Genomic DNA, 21,548 nt, shown 5'->3' on the forward strand with positions numbered 1-21,548 from the left:
ATTCCCGGCGGATTGTATACTGCTGGGAATCCCAGCCGTGTGTACATGGCTTCAGACTGTAGCTACTTTCTAAAGAAGACAAATTGTAAGATTTTGAACACCTAGGGCCAGATTCACGTACAGCTTACGCCGGCGTATCTATTGATACGCTGCGTACGTTACAAGATGCGCCGTTGTATCTATGCGCGGTATTCTTGAACGTAGATACGCCTGAAATCTGGCTTCAGCCGACCGACGTAGGTCTTAGTACGCCGTCGTATCTTGGGTGCATATTTACGCTGGACGCTAGGGGCGATTCCGTAGATTTACGAGTCGAATATGTAAATTAGCTAGATATGCCGATTCACGAACGTACTTGCGCCCGCTACGCCGTTTACGTTAGGCTTACGTCCGGCGTAAAGTTACCGCCGCTATATGAGGCGCAGCCAATGCAAAGTATGGACGTCGGAACAAGCGTATCTTTTTACGTCGTTTTCGTAAGTCGTACGTGAATGGGGATGTGCGTAGGTTACGTTCACGTCACAGGCATTGAGCCGGTGTATCTTAGGGAGTAAATTCAACGTAATACTGAGCATGCGCGCGCATGCACCGTACGATCGGCGCTTCATTTGCATGGGGTCACGGCTCATTTTAATAAAACACGCCCACCTCTTCCACATTTGAATTACACAGGCTTACGCCGGCCAATTTACGCTACGCCGCCGCAACTTACGGAGCAAGTGCTTTGTGAATACTGCACTTGCCTGTCTAAGTTGCGGAGGCGTAGCGTAAATAGGATACGCTACGCCCGCACAGAGATACGCTCTCCTACGTGAATCTGGCCCTATTGTTTGTATACACCTGGAATGTAAATCGCTGATTTAAGCAAAAAGTTAAATTTGGCATTAATAACAGTGATTTAACTTTAGAAAATGTTACTAACCTTTCGAAACATAATAAGTACAAAATGGGAAACATGCTTTTATGTACTCTTACATCATAAAGGGATATAGTAAGAGCCAAAACTTTATGCTTTATTCTGCATATTCCATCGTTGCAAACTTGTACTTTAAATATCTACAGACCACAAATATCTATACCAAAACTATCTTTAACAGGGGTTGTAATATCTAGAATATCTGTGACAGGCTTCCAGTCTCCTAGACAACATCAGACTTGTTCAGCTGCACACAGAGAAATGACAAAGGATGTCACAACATATTGTACATAATTCACATACTAAGTAATGCTGTTTCAGTGACAATATATCCTCAGCATTTCAGCTTCTTGCCTAGTCTATGTCAAATTTAGATTTATGCAATTGCCCTCTGATGATGGTACAGATATTCCTGTCTGTCTGTAAAAGTGGTGAATATTAGACAAGGTGTTCTGGAGATAAACCACATCTGTTTTATATTTTGCCACAAGATTTTGTTTGATTCATGAAATTGATGGTGGAAAGTACTTAATGCAGTAGAATTAATCCAATGCGAATTAGAAGAATGAAAGTCACAAGGGGAATAGACCTATATTTATTTCAATGCAAGCAGTAATATACTTAACTTTGGAATTTAGTTTTAGCCACAAATAGATACGCATAACTTTATATTTTACTGGCGCCAGAAACCTAATTGCTAGCATCTGTCATATAACTGTCCCAACGTCACAGTGCTTGTGACTGTCATGAGGGGCTTGATAATAATGCCATCAAATCTGATCACTGTAAGAAAGTGGATACACTCTCACATCTGAATGTATTTAAAATACAGTTCTGCCAAATGATATCACATTTCTTAAATTTGTTATGCATAAGATATTAATTTCAATGATCTAAAACAATAATGAAAAAATGACCACCATGTAAGTGCTGATACCAATCCTACCTGTGTCAAAAAGATGGTGATACCAATCCTACCTGTGTCAAAAAGATGGTGAAATAGCAGACAGATAGCAAATTATTTGCAGAGTTCATTGTAGGTCTATACTTGAAAATATCCTTTAATATGTCACTAAAGGCATGTGGCTGTGGAAACAAATCTCAAACAAAATCTTTATGCCTTGTACACACGACCATTTTTCTCGGCAGGAAAAAAAAACAAAGTTTTTCCCAACGTGATTCCTCTCCAGCATGACTTGCATACACACGTTCATGCAAAAAAAGTCCAACCAAAGCGCGGTGACATACAACACATACGACGGGACTATAAAGGGAAAGTTCCTTTCAAATGGCGCCACTCTTTGGGCTGCATACTTGATTCTGAGAATGCGCGTTTTTTTTCCACTCGGAAAAGCAAACGCACAACCGTTTTTCGCGACGAGAAAAAGACTGACGGGAAACACGACGAGAAAAAAGAGAGCTGGTTTCAATTTTTTTGCGCGCAGTTTTTTAGTCAAGAAAACTGCTAGGGAGCAATACACACGACCGGTTTTCACGACCAATATAAAAAATGGCAGTTTTCTTATCGTGAAAACCGGTCGTGTGTACAAGGCATTAGAAACCAATTGTTCTATCTTTGTATAACAACATCAAAGCAGTTTTTTTGCCCATACTAGCTCCACCCTGGAGATACCTCAAAACCTTAACTGGTAATATAACAAGGATTTACCAAAACTATGTAATCCAAGGACATACCTAAATTATCCAATTAAGCTGTAGGCAGTCAGACAGGCTTTGTTCTACATTGGGCCAGATCCACAAAGAACCGCCGTAACTTAAATATTCTGATTTAAGTTACACTGCCGCAAAATTTCTACCTAAGTGCCCGATCCACAAAGCACTTACCTAGAAATTTTCGGCTGTGTAACTTAAATCCGGCCGGCGCAAGGCGTTCCCAATTCAAATGGGGCGAGTTCCATTTAAATTAGGCGCGCTCCCGCGCCGGACGTACTGCGCATGCTCGTGACGTCTTTTTCCCGACAGACGCCGTGTTTTGTGAATCGCGCGGGGTAAAAAAAGTTGCGTCGGGGAAAAAAAAAGATACGGCGGGAAAAAAAATATAAAAAAAAAAAAAAAAAGCGTTGCTGCAAAGAAGGGTCTACTTTTACAAGGTGTAAACAGTTTACACTTTGTAAAAGCAGCCCTAATTTTATGATTGCAATGTAAGTATTTACGGAGATTTCACAAAGCTAAACCGCTTTGTGGATCTCCGTAAGTGCTCATTTGCATACGCGAAGCGGCATTTCGACTCGAAATGCCCCCAGCGGCGGATGCGGTACTGCATCCTAAGATCCGGCAGTGTAAGTCCCTTACACATGCCGGATCTTCTGCCTATCTTTGGGAAACTGATTCTGTGGATCAGTTCCAAAGATAGAAACAGGGATACGACGGCGTATCAGTAGATACGCCGGCGTATCCCTTTTGAGGATCTGGCCCATAGTTTTTAGTAGATCTAAAGCTATGAACTTTAGGCCATATAAAAACAAAAAATACTGCACTTGTGCCCAACCCTAAAAATGCAATAAATAGGCTGCAGATACACCCATGACATATTTGCCACAGTGCATAAACAATAACAATCAACGTGCTGTGCTAAATAATAAGTATCAAAATATAAGTCAAGAGTCCTGAGTGAAAATTTAATACAGAGTCCCAAGTAAACAATAGCGATGAAGATTCTTTTTATCACAGATGAAACGTAACCCAAACTAAACACCCTTCACCTCAAAGGCCGACCACCACCAAAGGAGCCATTTGTATGCTTACCAGGACCCCTAGATAAAGGCAGATCTTGGGGTAGACAGCCGATACTCACGCAATGACCATGTACAAATAAGAAAGCACTGGATGGTGTAGAACCATTTAAAACCGCTATTTATTGCAAATTAAACTCACATAGGTAAAATAAGAATGCACATATGCAAAAAAAAATGGCCGGTATTAATAGCGTCCCTTCCAGGTACATGCGGTAACGTATACACTCCACTCACTCACCCCAGGCAGGGGACATTAGAATGTCCCATCTAGAGGTACTAAATTCAGTTCAGGATATTCCCCTTCATGCTTTCCTGACTGCACCTCCAATGGGACATTGGGAAATATATTTTGGGATTTCCTGAATGTTGGTTTGAAGTTATACTGATCATACATACATGTCTGACTGTGACTTCTGGATCAACCCGGTGGACCCCTCCCCACTACTTCTTTACTCTTTACTCTTTACTTTTCTTTTCTTTTCTTTTGTATTCTGTCTCTTATACCTTATGATTTTGAAGTGACATAGGTCACGATTACAAATATAGTATCAATTTTGAAAGGCAATCCATTAACACAAGTTTGCTCAGGAAATCTTTACTCACTTATTCATAGCTATTAGAATTATTTACTGTTTGGATATCTACATCTCCTTAGGTTGAACACATTGGCCCGGATTCACGTAGAGCGGCGCATCTTTAGACCGGCGTATCGCATCTCATATGCGTTACGCCAACGTAAATCAGTGAGGCAAGAACAGTATTCACAAAGCACTCGCTCCCAAACTTGCGCTGTCATAACGTAAATTGGCCGGCGTAAGCCCGCCTAATTCAAAGTAGGAAGGTAGTGGGCGTGATCTATTAAAATGAAGCGTGACCTCATGTAAATGAAGGGCCAAACGAACGGCGCATGCGCGCGCATGCTGAGAATCACAACACATATACTCCCTAAGATACGACGGCTCAATGCCTACGACGTGAACGGACGTATGCCTTACGTAAACGGCATAGATTACTGCGACGGGCTTAAGTACGTTCGTGAATCGGCTTATCTAAGTCATTTACATATTTGACGCGTAAATCAATGGAAGCGCCCCTTGCGGCCAGCGTAAATATGCACCCAAGATACGACGGCGTAGGAGACTTACGTTGGTCGGATGAGGCCAAAATTCAGGTGTATCTTCTATTAAGAATTAGGCGCAGAGATACGACGGCGCATCCGTGTACTTACGCGGCGTATCCATAGATACGTTGGCGTAAGTCTTTCTGAATCCGGCCCATAATTATTAATTGCTTTCATTTTTCACACTTCCTTATATCCTAATCAACACTATATTTGTAACCACATATGAATATTATATAATAATTCTGAATCGTATAATGTACAGTACTTTATTGTACTTAACTTATTGTATTTAATAAAATATTTTTGACAAGGAAAAACGATGGTTTAAAGCAGCCTTTTTCAACCAGGGTGCCCATGCATCCTTTGAGGTTTCTTCAGGGGTGCCTTTCAAAATGCTTAAAAATTTCAGCAGGTGGATCAAGCCTTCCTTTTTGTTACACAAAGGCACAGGTTTTTTATTTTTATTGTGCACCATTTCAACTTTCCAGCCATTGGCATCCTAAGAACCAATGATGTCATCAGTGTTGATAAGAATGATGTTGATCGCCTGCACAGCATCTCTGTTTGCCACTCCCCTGCCTCTATCCATCAGAGTGAGTAAGTAACTTATATAGCGCTGCAAATGCGAACTCAAGGCGCTTGCATCCAGTGTCGTCCTGATCCTTCAGAATAGGTGGGTCTTAAGTTGTTTCCTGAAGGCCCGATGACTTTCTTCCATGCCGATGTCCGTGGGTAGAGCGTTCCATAGCCGCGGTCCTTGGACTGCAAATCTTCATTCTCCTTTAGATTTGTAGCGAGTCTTGGGGATGTGGAGGAGGTTTTGGTTAGCTGACTGGAGGGCGCGACTAGGGTTGTAGTGTTTTATTTTCTTGCATAGGTATTGAGGAGCGTTTCCTTGTGTGCATTTGTGAGTGAGGCAGAGGGACTTGAATGTAACCCGATCCTTTACGGCTAGCCAATATAGGGACCTCAGGGATGGGGTGATTGATTCCCAAGGTTTTTTCCCCGTTACCAGTCTGGCTGTTGTGTTCTGGTAGTGGGGTCACATTAGCTGGGTAAGAGAGAGACACTGAGGGAGAAGAGACACTAGTCATTACAAGTGTGCAAAAGTGCATTTGCTTTGACAAAATAAATAACCTCTAATATTGGGTGTCCTACGTATGTCGATGCTGCCGCATTATGTAAAATAGTTTTTTAGAATGAAGTGCCTTGAGACTGTCCATAATTTTCAAGGGTGCCTTGAGATTGTCCATATTTTTAGAGGGTACCTTGACCGATAAAAGGTTGAGAAACACTCCTGTAAAGCATAAATGGCATTGTTGACTTTTGAAATTTACCTCCTTTGAGGTGTTATTAAAAAAACACCCTGCAGACATCAACAATTTCAGTTAAACTTTATAGTAACTCCAAAAAACAAACTATTTTAAAGCTTAGAATACTCCATCCCTTGTTTTTTCAAATGCTAAACATCGCCTCATATGTGTCATTGAATATGTAAAACTTTTTTGGCTATTCTCACAATATTCTCAACTCTGTATGCCTGCCATGAGTGGACATAAATCTACTACCCGAATTTAATACAAATGATCTCCTCTTTTAATTAAATATACTTGCTTGACTCAAATACTTTTACCCTAATACCGTCTGTACCCTCATACCTCACCTCCTTCTGACTCTTCCCTCAGTATTTTCTCTCTCTTTTTCTCTGTACCTTATAGACCCATTATGATCTATTATGGTATTAGGACTAGCCAGGACATATTTAGACAAAATAAAAATGGTAATCTCAATATAAATTTATCACTGGGTTGCATATTACAATGCAGTTTGTGTTTTCTTGATCAGCACTTGTCTCTAGTAGTTTCTGTGATCACCCTATTGAGGTATGTGTATATTACTAGTGAATTGCAGGGATTCAGGGTGTTGTATCTATGTCTTTCTGATTACATTTGCTACTAAACCACTACTGATTTTAGACAATTTGATTGTTTGCTTTATTGTAAAGAATCCATTACCATATTTTTAATTACACAATCACAACAGCACTACTCCTAACATGGGCTTTGTTGAACTTTGTCTTATCATTTTGGGGCAAAGAATGTGACCCCAGCAGCTTTTACTTTTACTCCAGCTCGGGAGTGAGCTTTCACAAGTGTCCCCATAGCCAGTGGCTTGCACAAGTGTCCCCATAGCCAGTGGCTCGCACTAGTGTCCCCATAGCCAGTGGTTTGCACAAGTGTCCCCATAGCCAGTGGTTCGCACAAGTGTCACCATAGCCAGTGGCTCGCACAAGTGTCCCCATAGCCAGTGCCTTGCACAAGTGTCACCATAGCCTGTGGCTCGCACAAGTGTCCCCATAGCCAGTGACTCACACAAGTGTCCCCATAGCCAGTGGCTCGCACAAGTGTCCCCATAGCCAGTGGCTCGCACAAGTTTCCACATAGCCAGTAGCTTGCTATGGGGGCACCCAGAAGGGGGAGGGGCAAAGAGTGCTCGCAGGGGACCCAAGAAGAGGAGGATCAGGGGTGTTCTATGCAAAACCATTGCACAGAGCAGGTAAGTATACATTTTTTTATTTAAAAAAAAGTCCCTCTGCAATCACTTTAATATTTTCATTGGTTGAAAACAAAGTAAATGTAATCTTTAAAAAGGAAAAAAACATGATTATTGCACTATTATATTATACGTATATTGTAATCACGGAAAAGCATTTTAATAATACATGGTAATATGAATCATTTACTACAGTAACAAAAATCTGTTGCACATTTTACTTATTTGTTTTTTGTATCCTAATATTTAAAATCCATCTGTCCATTTGTTTTCTAGGGAAATTGGCTTATTTTTTTCTGCCTGCTAAATAAATTATTATTATGTTTTTTATTGTGCAGCAAACATCCTTTGACTTTACTAGACACAATGGGCCTTATTTTCTAAACTATATGCGCATACCCATTCCCTGGGCAAGCTAAAAAACCTAGTCGTATTCTTACAGTTATTACTATGCAGCCCCCAGGAGACACAGTAACATTGTGTAGTGTACATAGAGTAAATTAACTGACAAAAGTGCTTTAGCATCTCAATATATGTCAGCTTAGTCTGAGGGCCTAAATGAAATTTGGGATGTTCTCAAATATTTTGGGGCAACTGCTATTTGTGCAGGTATTTCATGCAATAACAAAACTGTTAATAGACATGTGTGGTTTGTTTAGGTTCGAATCAAGATTACGGACACATTTTTTGTTATTTGGAAATATGGATGTATGTGAATTTCCGAATTAGAATAGTAACCAATTTAAACGAATCTAAAATAACTAAAAAAAAAAAATGTGCACGAAATTCAAATAGTTTTCTAATTGAATTCAAATAATTTTAGAATCTAATTCGAAATGTTTTCAAATAAAATTTGAATTAGAATTTCCAAAGACAATAAAATACAATAGAAAATAAAGGAATATAATAATAAAATAGAAAAAAATAGAAAATAAAAGAATAGCAAAAAATAGAATAGGAAATAAGGAAATAGAAAATAAAAGAATAGAAAAGAATAGAGTAAAACAGAACAAAATAAAATGAAAAATAAAGGAATAGAATAGAAAAGAGTAAAACAAATTGAATAAAATTGAATTTAACCATCTTCTGAAATTCAAATTTCAAATGGAATCAATTTGAATTTGAATAGAAAAGAATAGGATAGAAAAATAATTGCGTTGAAGAGAAAGAATATAACCTTCTTCCGAAATTCGATTTTCAAATAGATTAAATTCAAATTTGAATAATATAGAAAAGAAAAGCATAGAATATAACCATTTCCCAAAAGCCAAACATAATACATTTGAATTGAATAGAATATAAAATAGTAGATTAGAATAGAATGGAAAAAACAATAGGATAGAAAGAATATAATCATCTACTTAAATTCAAGATTCAAATAGACCACATTTGAATTTGAATAGAATACAAAAGAATACAATAAAATAGAAAAAACAATAGAACAGAATAGAACAATATAATCAGAAATTCGAATTCAGAATATAATACATTTTAAATTCAAATAGAATAGAAAATAATAGAATACAATAGGAAAGAAAATAATAGAATAGAAAAAGCAATATAAAAGAATGGAATAGAAAGAATATAACCAATTTCCAAAATTTGAATTATAAAGAGAATAAAATGTATTTAGAATTAGAATGGAATTTGATTCCGAATGGAATTTTAATCAATTATAATTTTCCCAATTAGAATTTGATCAAATTAATTTCAAAACGAAATAAACGTGGGTCCCAGCAGACATTGAGTCCGTGGGACCCACGGGCACGAGGCGGGGGCACATCCCTTTGTGCAGCTGTGCCATTCTGCCGACGTAAATGTACATGCGGTGGTCGGCAAGTGGTTAAAGGCAAATAAATTAAACTACTAAACTTAAAAATGTTTGACACAGTGCTGCACATGCATGTAGTACAGTAATATGCAGAGGTGCAGGTTTTGGCCATGGCACTTCTTGCATACACATCAGAATCACATTTACAGGGGAAATTCACATCTGCCCTGTCTCTTCTACACACTTTGGGGCAGATCCACAAAGGAATAACGCCGGCGTATCTATTGATAGTTTAACAAAATATACTGGGAGATCTGACACCATTCAGTCCACAAAAATGATGTGTGTTGTCAGCCCACAAAATGAAATTAGGAGCAGAGTGTGTTTCTGGCAGATCAACAGGTACTGCAGGGTCTCCAAAGGGATATAATGTAGACAGCTGTGAATGTATTGCAAAGATGTACTGCATATGTTTTGTTTTTTTGTTTTTCATTTTGCCTTGACATACACTTTAAGAATAAGAAATGTGTATTGATTAAGGCCACCCGTGGCTTGTAATCTAAGGTCAATAACAGTGGGCAGTAATAAACAGCAACTTGTCAAACTTCATCTTTCACTCATCCAAGTTCAATACCGCAATTTTTTATTTCTACATTTATTATATTATAGTTGTTCTTTTGTAATGTTTTACCCAATAAGCCCATATGTCACTCTCTTTTATGCGAATTGTTTTCTTTTTGTTGTTCTAGAAAATAATGTGTGCCAGAAAACTTACAAGGCCATCCCTTTTTAACTGAGTTTATTTACTTTTATGCCTTCTGTCTGGGCTATGAATTTCTGAAAAATATTGCAGTAATTCTTTAATTTGACACTATAGTATAAATGAAAATAGCATGCATCAGTGCTTTTCCCAATATGCAGTTTTCAGTGCTGATGCTTGTAAAGGGTGAACCATAGAAATGTTGAGATGGCAAAATAACAATTTTAAGACACAGTGAAATGAAAGCAGCCTGAATGCGTAGATTGTAATAAATATAAATCCGCTTGCATGGAAATTATACCTAAGAAATATTATATGGGTAAAGTAACTAAAAAAAAAAACATTGATAAAGGAAACCTGTCATGAAAGAATTATGTAGGCTGTCATTGCAATGTCTTTCTGAATATGCTAGTTTGACTGTTAAAATGATCCTGTCTCTTCATTGCTTTGATCTGGAAGACATTTGTAGATAAGAAGCTCTCGCTTTACAAATTATATATTTCTCACTTGGCACTCGTCCTTTGACTGCCTTTTAAAGGACAACTTCACTGTTTCCAGCTTCTACTGTGCCTCTCCCTGTTTGGCTCATTTATTTCTATGGTTGGAGCTGTACTCCTGTGGATGGCTGGGTGCCACCATGATTATAGACCAGCCATAGGTATGAAGGGCTGAGTGGTATGTTTGCACAGTAGGAGGTCCACATGGCTTGGACTTCTTTATGAAAAACCTGTGAAGTGCTAGGCAGAACAATACGTTCGGACACAGGGCTGAAGGCAACATTACTAGAAGCTAAATTGTCCTTTAACCACTTTAGGTCCGCCCTATAGCAGTTTTAATGCAACAGGAAGGCACCTCTGCGTCGGATCACGTATATTTACTTGATCTGACTCTTTCATGTAGGGGATACGCATGCGTGCCACCAGCGGCTCGCTTCCACTGTGATTACGCACAGTAAAAGCCGATTGGCGGGTACGTGGTACCTGATGTCCGCCAGCACCCGCCAATCGTTAGGCAGAGAGACTGTTAACAAGGCAAATTTCCGTTCTAATAGGAGGGAAGGGATGAAATGTGTGTCCTCATGTAGCTACTTACTTTTAATATTAGGACACTTACCTGTCCTGGCATCCAACAGTGTCCTCCACCGAGCTGTTTCTTCAAATGGCTATCAGGTGCTGGCACCGCCATCTTGACTAAGAAAAACTAAACTAAGGGAAATTGGCAGTGAAGACTTGTGGCTTCACAGCCGGTTTTCTACTGCGCATGTGTGAAGCTTGCTACGCTTTGTGAATGAGCCGCAGTCTTCTGGCACCTGCGACGTGTCCCAGAAGGCTGTAAGGGAATGAGGGGGCCAAACTTCCGACTGTCAAAACCAGGTGCCTGCTCCCCCCATCCCTCCAAAAGGAAACAAATGTGGCAGCGGAGGGTGGAAGAGGCAGACACGTGGAGCTTCCCCTTTTGTGTGGAGCTCTGCTTTAAGTTGAAAACGTTGGCCTAGCACTACCTATATGTATGGTCTCTTGCATATTTATAAAATAGTATATGTCGTTATTGCCATTTTCAGAATCATTTTGAATAATGATTTCTATGAAGTTGCTTTAAATGTCATAATTTTTCTAAAAGGTCTACCTTAATTTTGTTATAAAAGGTATAACATTTTACTTTGTAATGTAAGAAAAGTGGGAAAATAATATGTAAGCACAGTATACTGTATATACATAACATTATTTCAATTAATTGTTATTATTTTTTATAGCATATACTATTCTAATTATCATCCAGTACGGGCAGTCCAAATAATGAGAGTGGGCAAATTACAGCTTCATCAAGAATTGTTTCCCCAAGCCATGGAAACATTGAAGCAGGTCAGTATAATGCTAGACCTTTACTATATCCCCCTTTATTTTTATGCAGTGTCCTATCTTTTACACTATGTAATATTGCCCATAATATAACAGTTTCCTTTGCTTCATACACATCCCAGATATTGTGATAATTGTTAATTTCCTGAATAGCAGATGACCATTCACTTCAATTATTTATTTATTCAATACAGGCATTTATATAATGCCCACAATTTAGGCAGCGCATTACATACTTCACAACATACATTTACATCAGTCCCTGTCCTCCAGGAGCTTAAAGCGGTAGTAAACGGACATTTTTTTTTCTTTAAACCTGCAAAAAAAAGCTAGTATGCATCGCATAGCACATTGTTTGAAACTTACCTTAGAACAAAGCCCCCCAGTGACGCACTGTCACTGCTGACAAGGCGTCTATCTTCACCCGGTCTTCCTTTCTCCGACTGTCTGATTGAATGTGCTACAGTGAGGTTATTCCTGCACATGTGTGGGAGCCGCTATTCACGGCACATGACTCTGAAGGAACGTCACGGGCATGCCCTTCCTTCAGAGTATCCCCGGCCCATTCACAAGTAAATATCTCCTAAATGGGTCACGTTTAGGAGATATTTACTGTACCTATAGGTAAGCCTTATTATAGCCTTACGTATAGGTAAATATCAACCGTGGGAGTTTGCTCCTACTTTTAGATTCCTTTATCTCACATGCATACATACACATACGAGGGCTAATTTGTACACAAACCAGTAAACCTACCAGTATGTCTTTGGTGAGTTAAACGAAACTGGAGGAAACCCACCCAGGCACAGGAAGAATGTTCAATTTAACTTTTTACAGGTCTTACTGTACATCACTTTGTCTTTTTAAGTTATCGAATCTTGCACCATTTGTAGATGTCAGAATGTTTTTTTTGGGGTCACAGGAAAGTAGGATACATTGTACCGTAGCATTACCTGACAACTATATTTTGGGTTCTGGAACAATGCAAAACTCTTTTCCAGGACACAGCAACAATTGAGATTATACCTTGCTATAAAATGCTGAGCATGGTTACAATGTTGTGTTAGTATCAGTCTAAGTTCCATTAATGATATTATAAATGTAATCATTTTTACAAAGACTTCTGACAGTGCAGGCACATGCATACAATTTTAGTCCCCATACTCTGCCCAAATGAAAGGCTGTTCTGGTCAGGCTTTACATTTATAATTCCTGCTATGTTGAAGCTGGTATGCCCCCTACTGCTTCCCACATATTCATATGGTTAGTAGAAAAACCATCATAGTGCTGAACTAAAAAAAAAAAGTGTAGGTGGCAAGTGGGCAAGCTTCACCACTACTGGTAGGTGTTGGAACTACCTGATCATAACAGCTTGACATTGGGACCCAGCAGGGGGACTAAAAATGTTGGTGTGTATGTGCAGACACCTCTAGCCTGCACATTATACCTATCAATAGTTTAACAGGCTGCCATTGCTGTCCTTAGATTTTGAATATGCTAGTTACCTGGCTGAAATGCTGAGCCTCTTGCTTAAATACTTTGAGTCATTGACCAAGAAAAGCTATGCAAAGGTTAGGACTTTCCTTTGTCTTTCAAAATCTGCATACATCTCCAAGTCAGTGAAAGATGTCATCCTCTGTCAGTTTGAAAAAAAAACTTTGCATTAATATTCTGCTTCAGTCTAACTGACAGTCAGCATAATTCAACCCACTTACCGTGTTACATCCCCTTTAGAGACGGATCATATGGCCAGCTTAAGGGGGTCACAAAAACACTCCTGCCAGCATGCAGCAGACAAGGCCCTTTGCGTTCTATTTTGGCACAAGGTTAGCTATGATCCTGTTTATATAAAGCTGGCATAGACATTTATCTGTTGCCAGGCAGTTTAGATCAGGGGTCCTCAAACTTTTTAAACAGGGGGCCAGTTCACAGTCCCTTAAACTGTTGGAGGGCTAGACTATAGAAAGGTGGGGAAAACAACTGCGCTAGCTAACAGAAAAAAACAAAAAACATTGTAGCAGCCAGCACACAAACAAAGTCGAAAGTGAACATGGGAAAAAAGTGCAGCGCTAATACTTAATAGATCCGTGAAGATGCTGCCAAATTCACATAACATAAAAAATAATGGAAACAAACAAAGGATATGTGAAAATAAGATTCACACAGCATGGATGTAATGCTGTTGAAAGTCCATACATATGTTTCCAAATTGGTAAATGGAAACGCCAACCAGGTGTGATTAATAATATGAATACAGGCATACCCCGCTTTACGGACACTCACTTTACGTACACTCGCGAGTACGGACATGCCCGCGAGTGTACGTAAAGTGTCTCACAAGTACAAATATTCCCACGCCGTGCACCCGCATTAGACGGAACTGAAGTTCTGAGCACTTGGCCTGCTCAGTTCCAGTGTGCTCTTTCTGTATCCTGGCTGCCTCCCCACCTCCGGTGACATCACATCCCCTCAGGCTTCCCTGTCAGCCACAGAATGCCATCCAGCCTCTCAATAGCAATGTCCTTTGTGCACAGCGCGATGTCCGGGGGATGGATTGGAGCGGCCCCCCTTGCATCAGATGAGCTTATTTACATGTGAGTGTTCCCCTGATGCCCCCACTAAAGCCCCTGGCACCCCCACTACAGCCTAGAAGTGAAAAAAGGCATTGCTTCACTTTAAGTACATTTTCGTTTTACATCAATGCTCTGGTCCCGTTGTGTACGTAAAAGTGGGGTATGCCTGTAGTTCATAGGTGTGTTTCCCAGTAGATGGATGGAACACTTCACATGTAATGCCGGTTCAAATAAATGAAGACAACAGTATTGGCTTGTCTGTAGCAACAAAGGTTTGTTTTTTATTTTCTAAATAGGTTACTTTAAGCTAGTGCATTGTTGGTTCACTTACCTTATCCTTCAATTTCCCTTCTAAATGTTTTTTTTCTTTGTTTTCTTTTTTCTGAATTTCTCACTTCCTGTTCCTCCTCAGTAAGGTGTTCAGTAAGCTGTTCTAAATGACTTTCCACTGCTCGGATGATGGTGGAAATCTTAATGATGAAAAACAGGAAGTGAGAAATTCAAACACAGAAAAAAAACATTTAGAAGGGAAATAGAAGGAAAAGGTAAGTGAACCAATAATGCACTAGCTTAAATGAACCAAGTTAGAAAATAAAAGACAAACCTTTACAACCCCTTTAAGGTAGCAGAGGGCGTTCTGCAATCTAAAAGGCACAGTCCGCGGGCCGGGTAAATCACCCTGGCGGGACATATATGGCCCGCGGGCCGTAGTTTGAGGACCCCTGGTTTAGATAATTAATTTGACAGATAAATTTGGCTTGGTTCTTTTTTGCAGCAGTTACATCTCTCGTAATGAATTAATACACAAAAACATACACCAATGCCCTCTGTGAAGAAATGTGTATGTCAATGAATTGTTTGAAAACATGGTATTATAGAAACTGAAAATCAGTGCCATCACTGCCTGTAAAAAGGACATTTCACAGCAGTCCTTTTTTTAATGACTGATAATTTATTAGCAAGCAAAATACCAAACAATGCTGCTATTGAAGACAACGCGGTGTAGCAGTTGGTCACCACTTTCCATATAATTGCATACCTAACACAATAGAATTCTTCCCTTCAGCACTTCACAGTTGCAGGATCAGCATTCTTTAAACGTTCCACAATCCATTATTACCATATCCCTGTTGGTGTTAATAACTAGCCACATCTGTATTGTAAAAACAGCAAGTTTATTTGCCAGTAGGAATGACCACTTAATTAGAATGGGAAAACACAAGCAAAGCTGTCTCATCGCTTCTGTGTCCACTGCATTGTCATTTCACATTGTAGATATTAGCGAGAAAGGTATTCTGGGTAATTGCATGCAGTAATGGCATTTCTATCTCACAATGAATTTAATAAGCAGGAAAGGGAAAGTGTTCTACATTTTATTTTAGATGTGACTACTAAGCTAGGAAGATGGTACAAATTTTAATGACCATTAAAGAGAGCTTGCTTTTGCAATTATCACAGGCGTTTCATGTGAATTTACATCTGAAGGAAACTGGAATGTCTTACTTAAAATAGATTTACAAAACCTAACACCTCATTAAGGATAAAATAAATATTTGCTTGTTGTTATCTACTCCTATCAATTTATGGTATCTCAACTGGGTACAGTAGCGAATTAGTTTGTGCATTTCATTTTATGTGATTAACAAAGATTTAACTCCTCTGAGAGAGAGTTTGATTTATCTTCCTGTTTATTGTATTTAACAGCTTGCGGGTGTTAGTGTTTCACCCAAATAAAAAATTTGTATTACTTAGAGTTTTTTAGGTGTAAAGTGACAGTGGTGTGCAAGCTACAATGACATTAGTCTTATGCATCCTGCTACATACATAAAACTACATTTTTAGTGACAAAGCCCTTATCTTTACCACACATATCATCATGTTGGGTTATCCCATTTGTTCACAGAGGTTGTTACGTAGGGGGAGATTTACTTAAACTGCTGCTCTAAGAATCTGGTGCAGTTGTGCACAGTAGCCAATCAGCTTCTGACTTCAGCTTGTTCAATTAAGCTTTGACAAAACAACCTGGAAGCTGATTGGTTTCAGTGCAGAGCTGCACCAGATCTTGTGCTCCCCGGTTTTAGTACATAACTCCCACAGTGTGAAATGTAATATTGACAATAATATTGACCAATTAAAACTAGTATTTAGTTATGAGATTTAAAAAAAGTACATAGGCACATATTGTGCTATTGCCCAAACCTGGTAAAGATTTGATGCACTGCTCTTCCTATAGACATATTGCTTCTGAACTATGACTTAAAGATCCTCACCAATGCTCTAGTCAATAGAATAATGAAAGTGTTACCATCAATTATCAATATTGATCAAACTGGCTTTATGCCTGGCAATTCCACTGATGTTACTATCTGCAAGGTTTTCACTCATCTCCAACTTCAGACTGAATGGACTGCTTCGAGAGTCTTGGTAGCCTTTGATATCGAAAGGACTTTTGACACAGTCCAGAGGGGGTACTTGATGCAGATGTAAGAGCTCTTCGGTTTTGGTCCAGTCTTCAGGAAATAGATCAATATATTATACAAAGTCCCTGTGGCAAGTATTATGCTGAATGACAAGTTGTCATCTCCTTTTCCGATCCAGAAGGGGACAAGGCAGGGGTGTCCTCTTCCCAAACAAATTAAATAAAGAGAGAGCGAGAGGGAGGATGAGAGAGAGGGAGGATGAGAGAGAGCGAGAAAGGGAATGAGAAAGGGGAGTGAGGGGTGAGAGGGTAAGGAAGGGAGGATGAGAGAGAGAATGCGCATGAGCGCAGGATCCCAGGAGCCTCTCATGGGGCCCCCTACTGACCCGGTGGCCCTTTGGCAGTGCCTAAGTGCATAGTTGCCAACATTTCAAAAATATTTCAGTAAATGTTTATAGCGCAAAAAATCAAAACCGCAGAGGTGATCAAATACCACCAAAAGAAAGCTATATTTGTGGGAAAAAAAGGACGCCAATTTTGTTTGGGAGCCATGTCGCACGACTGCGCAATTGTCAGTTAAAGCGATGCAGTGCCGAATCGCAAAAAGGGGCCTGGTCATTGAGCAGCAATATGGTCCGGGGCTGAAGTGGTTAAACAGCTTAAAACGGATGTCCGCTGAAAAAAAAAATATTAAAAGCCAGCAGCTACAAATACTGCAGCTGCTGACTTTTAATATTAGGACACTTACAGTACCTGTCCTGGAGTCCAGCGCCGTCCGCAGCAGAGGACGAGTGAACGCTCGTCACTCTGCTGCCCCCCCCCCTGCCATCCTCGGTGAGGGAACCAGGAAGTGAAGCGCTCCGGCTTCACTGCCTGGTTCCTTACGGCGCAAGTCGTGCTACGCCTGCCGATTGGCTCCTGCTGGAACCCAAGCAACTCAGACTGGAGATAAAACTCGGATCGATTTTAAGTTTTAGGCAGTATACGCTGAAATTATGGCCCAGCGGGGATAAGTGAGAAAAAAGGTTTGGTTGGGTCTTGTGTGACACTCCGCAGAGGCTGGTTATTCTCCCTCTCCCTTCCCCTCTCCTCTTCCTTTTCCTCTCCTTTGTCTTTTAGAAGTATGCTTAGTACACGCTACATGAAGATTGTTATTTATTCTTCTTTGCCGGGGTTTGTTTCCCCCAGGAGACGGACGTAGAATATACGGTGACTCCATTTTTGGGTCTTTGACTTTGAGAGGATTTGATGTAATGATCGGTTTTTAAATCCCTGTCCCACGAGAATATTGTATACTGTGGGGAAATTGTACCTCTTTCTTTGTAATTTTTTTTTCTCTGTGTAAACTGTTTAATATCTTCTTCTAATAAAAAGTTATTGAACAAAAAAAAAACTGGATCGGTGTGCACGGGAGTGTGACAAAGAAAATATATTTGTGATATTGGACCAGTTCTATGTTGGCTTATTAGATAGATTGTGCAAGAGGACAGAGAGTGGATACCCAATAATGTGGAGAACACCTTGTTTGATATAGTGGTAGATATAGTTGTCTCTAGGAGGCAATACGATAAAGCTTGATAGTGTTTCCATAGGTCAATGGTTCTCAACTCCTGTCCTCAGGACCCACTAACAGACCAGGTTTGCAAGATAACTGAAATACATCCCAGGTGATATCAGTTGCTGATCTGTGACTGCAGTATTCTAGTCTGCATCTCCTCAAAGTAATACTTAGAATCTGGCCTGAAGTGAGTCCTGAGGACATGAGTTGAGAACAACTACCATAGGTACAATGGTTTTCTAAACCTAGCAAATGGTCAGTGAAGTCACGTAGAGGTGGATAATTGTAAATATGTTTTTTTTTTTTAGCTTAAAGCGTTTGTAAACCCAAAATGTCATAGTCCTGATATGTGTCTGCTTTGCCATGTACTTGTATGAAAAAGTATCCTGTTCTCTTTGTATTGCTTCCTTTGTGTGAAATCCCTGGTGTTCCTGCCAGTCCCTCTGCTTTCCTATTAAAAACGGACTACACTAAGCATTAGAACACGGCATGGTCAGTTCTCTAGCTATGTTGGAAGCTCAGTCTGCTCTGCTCTAATGATCAGACTTGCTCCCACACACACCCCCCTGCACAGCCTTTCATTGGGAAGATCAGTGTGCTGCAGCTTCTCCTCCCCCAGCTCTTATGCAGCTGAGAACAGAGAATATGTAATCACGTATAAAATTAGGGAAAAAAGGTATTTATAATGGTTTTTTTTATATCTATACACAAACGTTTTGCCTTTCATTTCTTTTTTAAAGTGAATGGGTTGTTTTTCAAGGTAGAGGTTTACAAAAACTATAAGCATACAAGTACAACATGACCAGAAGATACACTGCAATATCAGACAAAAATGTTGAATCAGGTTTTAATAGAACCACCAGGTACAAAGATGGGTGGGAAGCAACAAATATCAGCCCACCTGGCAGCTGTATTTGCCCTCACAGCAACAGATGTGATTGGTGCTCCTCTAATGCATTGTGTAGGACAGAAAATTCTAGGCCACCAGCACTCTATCCACATGTACAGACTTCTGTTTGCACATATCAGGTGAAAGAATGGGTCATATAGTTCCCATGAATGGTACTTGAGGATGTGAGATTGCTGGAGCGACCACCTGCTATATCATAAACAATCACAGCAGTGGTCCAAAAGCTCTTGAGTACTCGGTGCATACAGCACCATTACCTAGCCAAGCAAGCTATTCCAGTGCTTCTGTCATAGTGTAAATAAATCTTTTCTATTGGATTTTATTCATGAAAGAAGGGAACTGTAACTGCAGACAAACTTATAGCCAGATTCAGTAGATACGCCATCGTAAATCTCAGAATCTACGCCGGCGTTAATTTAAGCATATTCTGGAAACCAGATACGCTTAAATTAGGCTAAGATACGAGCGGCGTGAGTCTCCTACGCCGTCGTATCTTAGAGGGGAATTTTCCCGCTGGCCGCTAGGTGGCGCTTCTGTTGAGTTTGGCGTAGAATATGTAAATGACTAGATATGCCGATTCACGAACGTACGTGCGCCCGGCGCATTTTTTTTACTTAGTTTACGTATAGCATTTTCCAGCGTAAAGTTATTCCAACAAATAGCTGGCCTAGCCAATGTTAAGTATGGCCATCGTTCCCGCGTCAAAATTTGAAAATTTTACGTCGTTTGCGTAAGTCGTCCGTGAATGGGGCTGGACGTAATTTACATTCACGTCAAACCCAATACGTCCTTGCGGCGTACTTTGGAGCAATGCACACTGGGATATGTACAAAGACGGCGCATGCGCCGTTCGTAAAAAACGTCAATCACATCGGGTCACCAAACATTAACATAAAACACGCCCCCCATCCTCATTTGAATTAGGCACGCTTACGCCGGCCCCATTTAGGCTACGCCGCCGTAAGTTAGGAGGCAAGTGCTTTGTGAATACAGTACTTGCCTCTCTGACTTAAAGATACGCGCCCCTACCTGAATCTAGCTATTAGTTCCTAACACAAAAAAATAAAAACAAAGTTTGAAGACTATGGGGTTGATTTACTAAAGGCAAATAGACTGTGCACTTTGCAGGTACAGTTGTGCTCCAAAACTTTGTGAATTTGTTGAAGCTTCACTTTGTAAAAAAAAAACTTATCGGGTGCAAGTAAAAAAAAGAGCATATTTGCTTGCACATGATAGGGTGATGGAAACCAGCAGAGCTTTACAACATTTACCAAACTCTGGGTAAAATGAGTGCACCTGCACTAACAAAGTGCACAGACTACTATGTTCCTTGTTGGTAAAACAAAAAGGGGCAGATACACGTAGAATTGCATGGGCGCAGCGTATGGGAGATACGCTACGCCGCTGTAACTTACTTTTTGATGCTTCGAATCCAGAAAGAATTTGCGCCGTAAGTTATGGCGGCGTAGTGTATCTCTCGCGGCATAACGGTGCCTAATTCAAATCGGCGAGTAAGGGGGCGTGTTTCATTTAAATGAAGCGCGTCCCCTTGCCGAACGAACTGCGCATGCGCTGTCCCTAAATTTCCCGCTGTGCATTGCGCTAAATGACGTCGCAAGGATGTCATTGGTTTCGAACTGGACGTAAATTACGTCCATCCCGATTCACGAACGATGGCCATACTTAACATTGAGTACGCCACGAAATAGCAGCTTTAACTATACGCCGAAAAAAGCCGACTAGAGACGACGTAAAGGAATGCGCCGGCCGCTCGTACGTTCGTGGATCGTCGGAAATAGCTAATTTGCATACTCGACGCGGAAAACGAAGGGAACGCCACCCAGCGGACGCCAAAGAATTGCATCTTAGATCCGAAGGCGTACGAAGACGTACGCCTGTCGGATCTAACCCAGATGCCGTCGTATCTGGTTTTGAGGATTCAAAACAACGATACGACGTGGGAAATTTGAAAGTACGCCGGCGTATCAGTAGATACGCCAGCGTACTCTCTCTGTGGATATGCCCCAAAGTGTTTTATTTACCATTTATATTCCAACTTTATTATTACTTTTAATTGTTGCCATACTTACATCACCAGTTTAAAAAAAGTCAAATGTCAATCAGGTTTAACCAAAGGACAAAAATAAATAAATACTGTAAATTTCCATTCTTGGAACCCTAAACCCACAGTTGATCCAAAAGTAGACCAAATCCCCTGTAAAGTGTGCTCCAGTTTGCTCTGACAGGGATAAAAACCTACCTGCTCTCCAAAAACAATAGGATACTCCCTGGATTAATGTTCTACCAATCCTTAGCTCAGCAAGTGTTTGATTCTTTGTGCTAATACAGG

The 21,548-nt window shown here is 40.1% G+C and overlaps 1 protein-coding gene across 2 annotated transcripts in view; it reads left to right on the forward strand.

The window, feature by feature from the left end:
• The window catches only part of SMYD3 (SET and MYND domain containing 3), a 702,152-nt gene that overhangs the window by 664,697 nt on the left and 15,907 nt on the right, over positions 1-21,548 (forward strand). Inside the window, exon 12 of one of the 2 annotated variants that reach the window (XM_040351062.1) lies at positions 11,633-11,741. The exons of the other annotated variant lie outside the window; for it this stretch is intronic. Coding sequence (XP_040206996.1) covers positions 11,633-11,741 — 109 coding nt within the window. The remainder of the gene's footprint in view (positions 1-11,632; positions 11,742-21,548) is intronic. 2 annotated transcript variants of the gene reach the window in all.

Source organism: Rana temporaria, chromosome 4 (genome assembly GCF_905171775.1).
Source record: "Rana temporaria chromosome 4, aRanTem1.1, whole genome shotgun sequence".
Classification (NCBI taxonomy): Eukaryota; Metazoa; Chordata; class Amphibia; order Anura; family Ranidae; genus Rana; species Rana temporaria.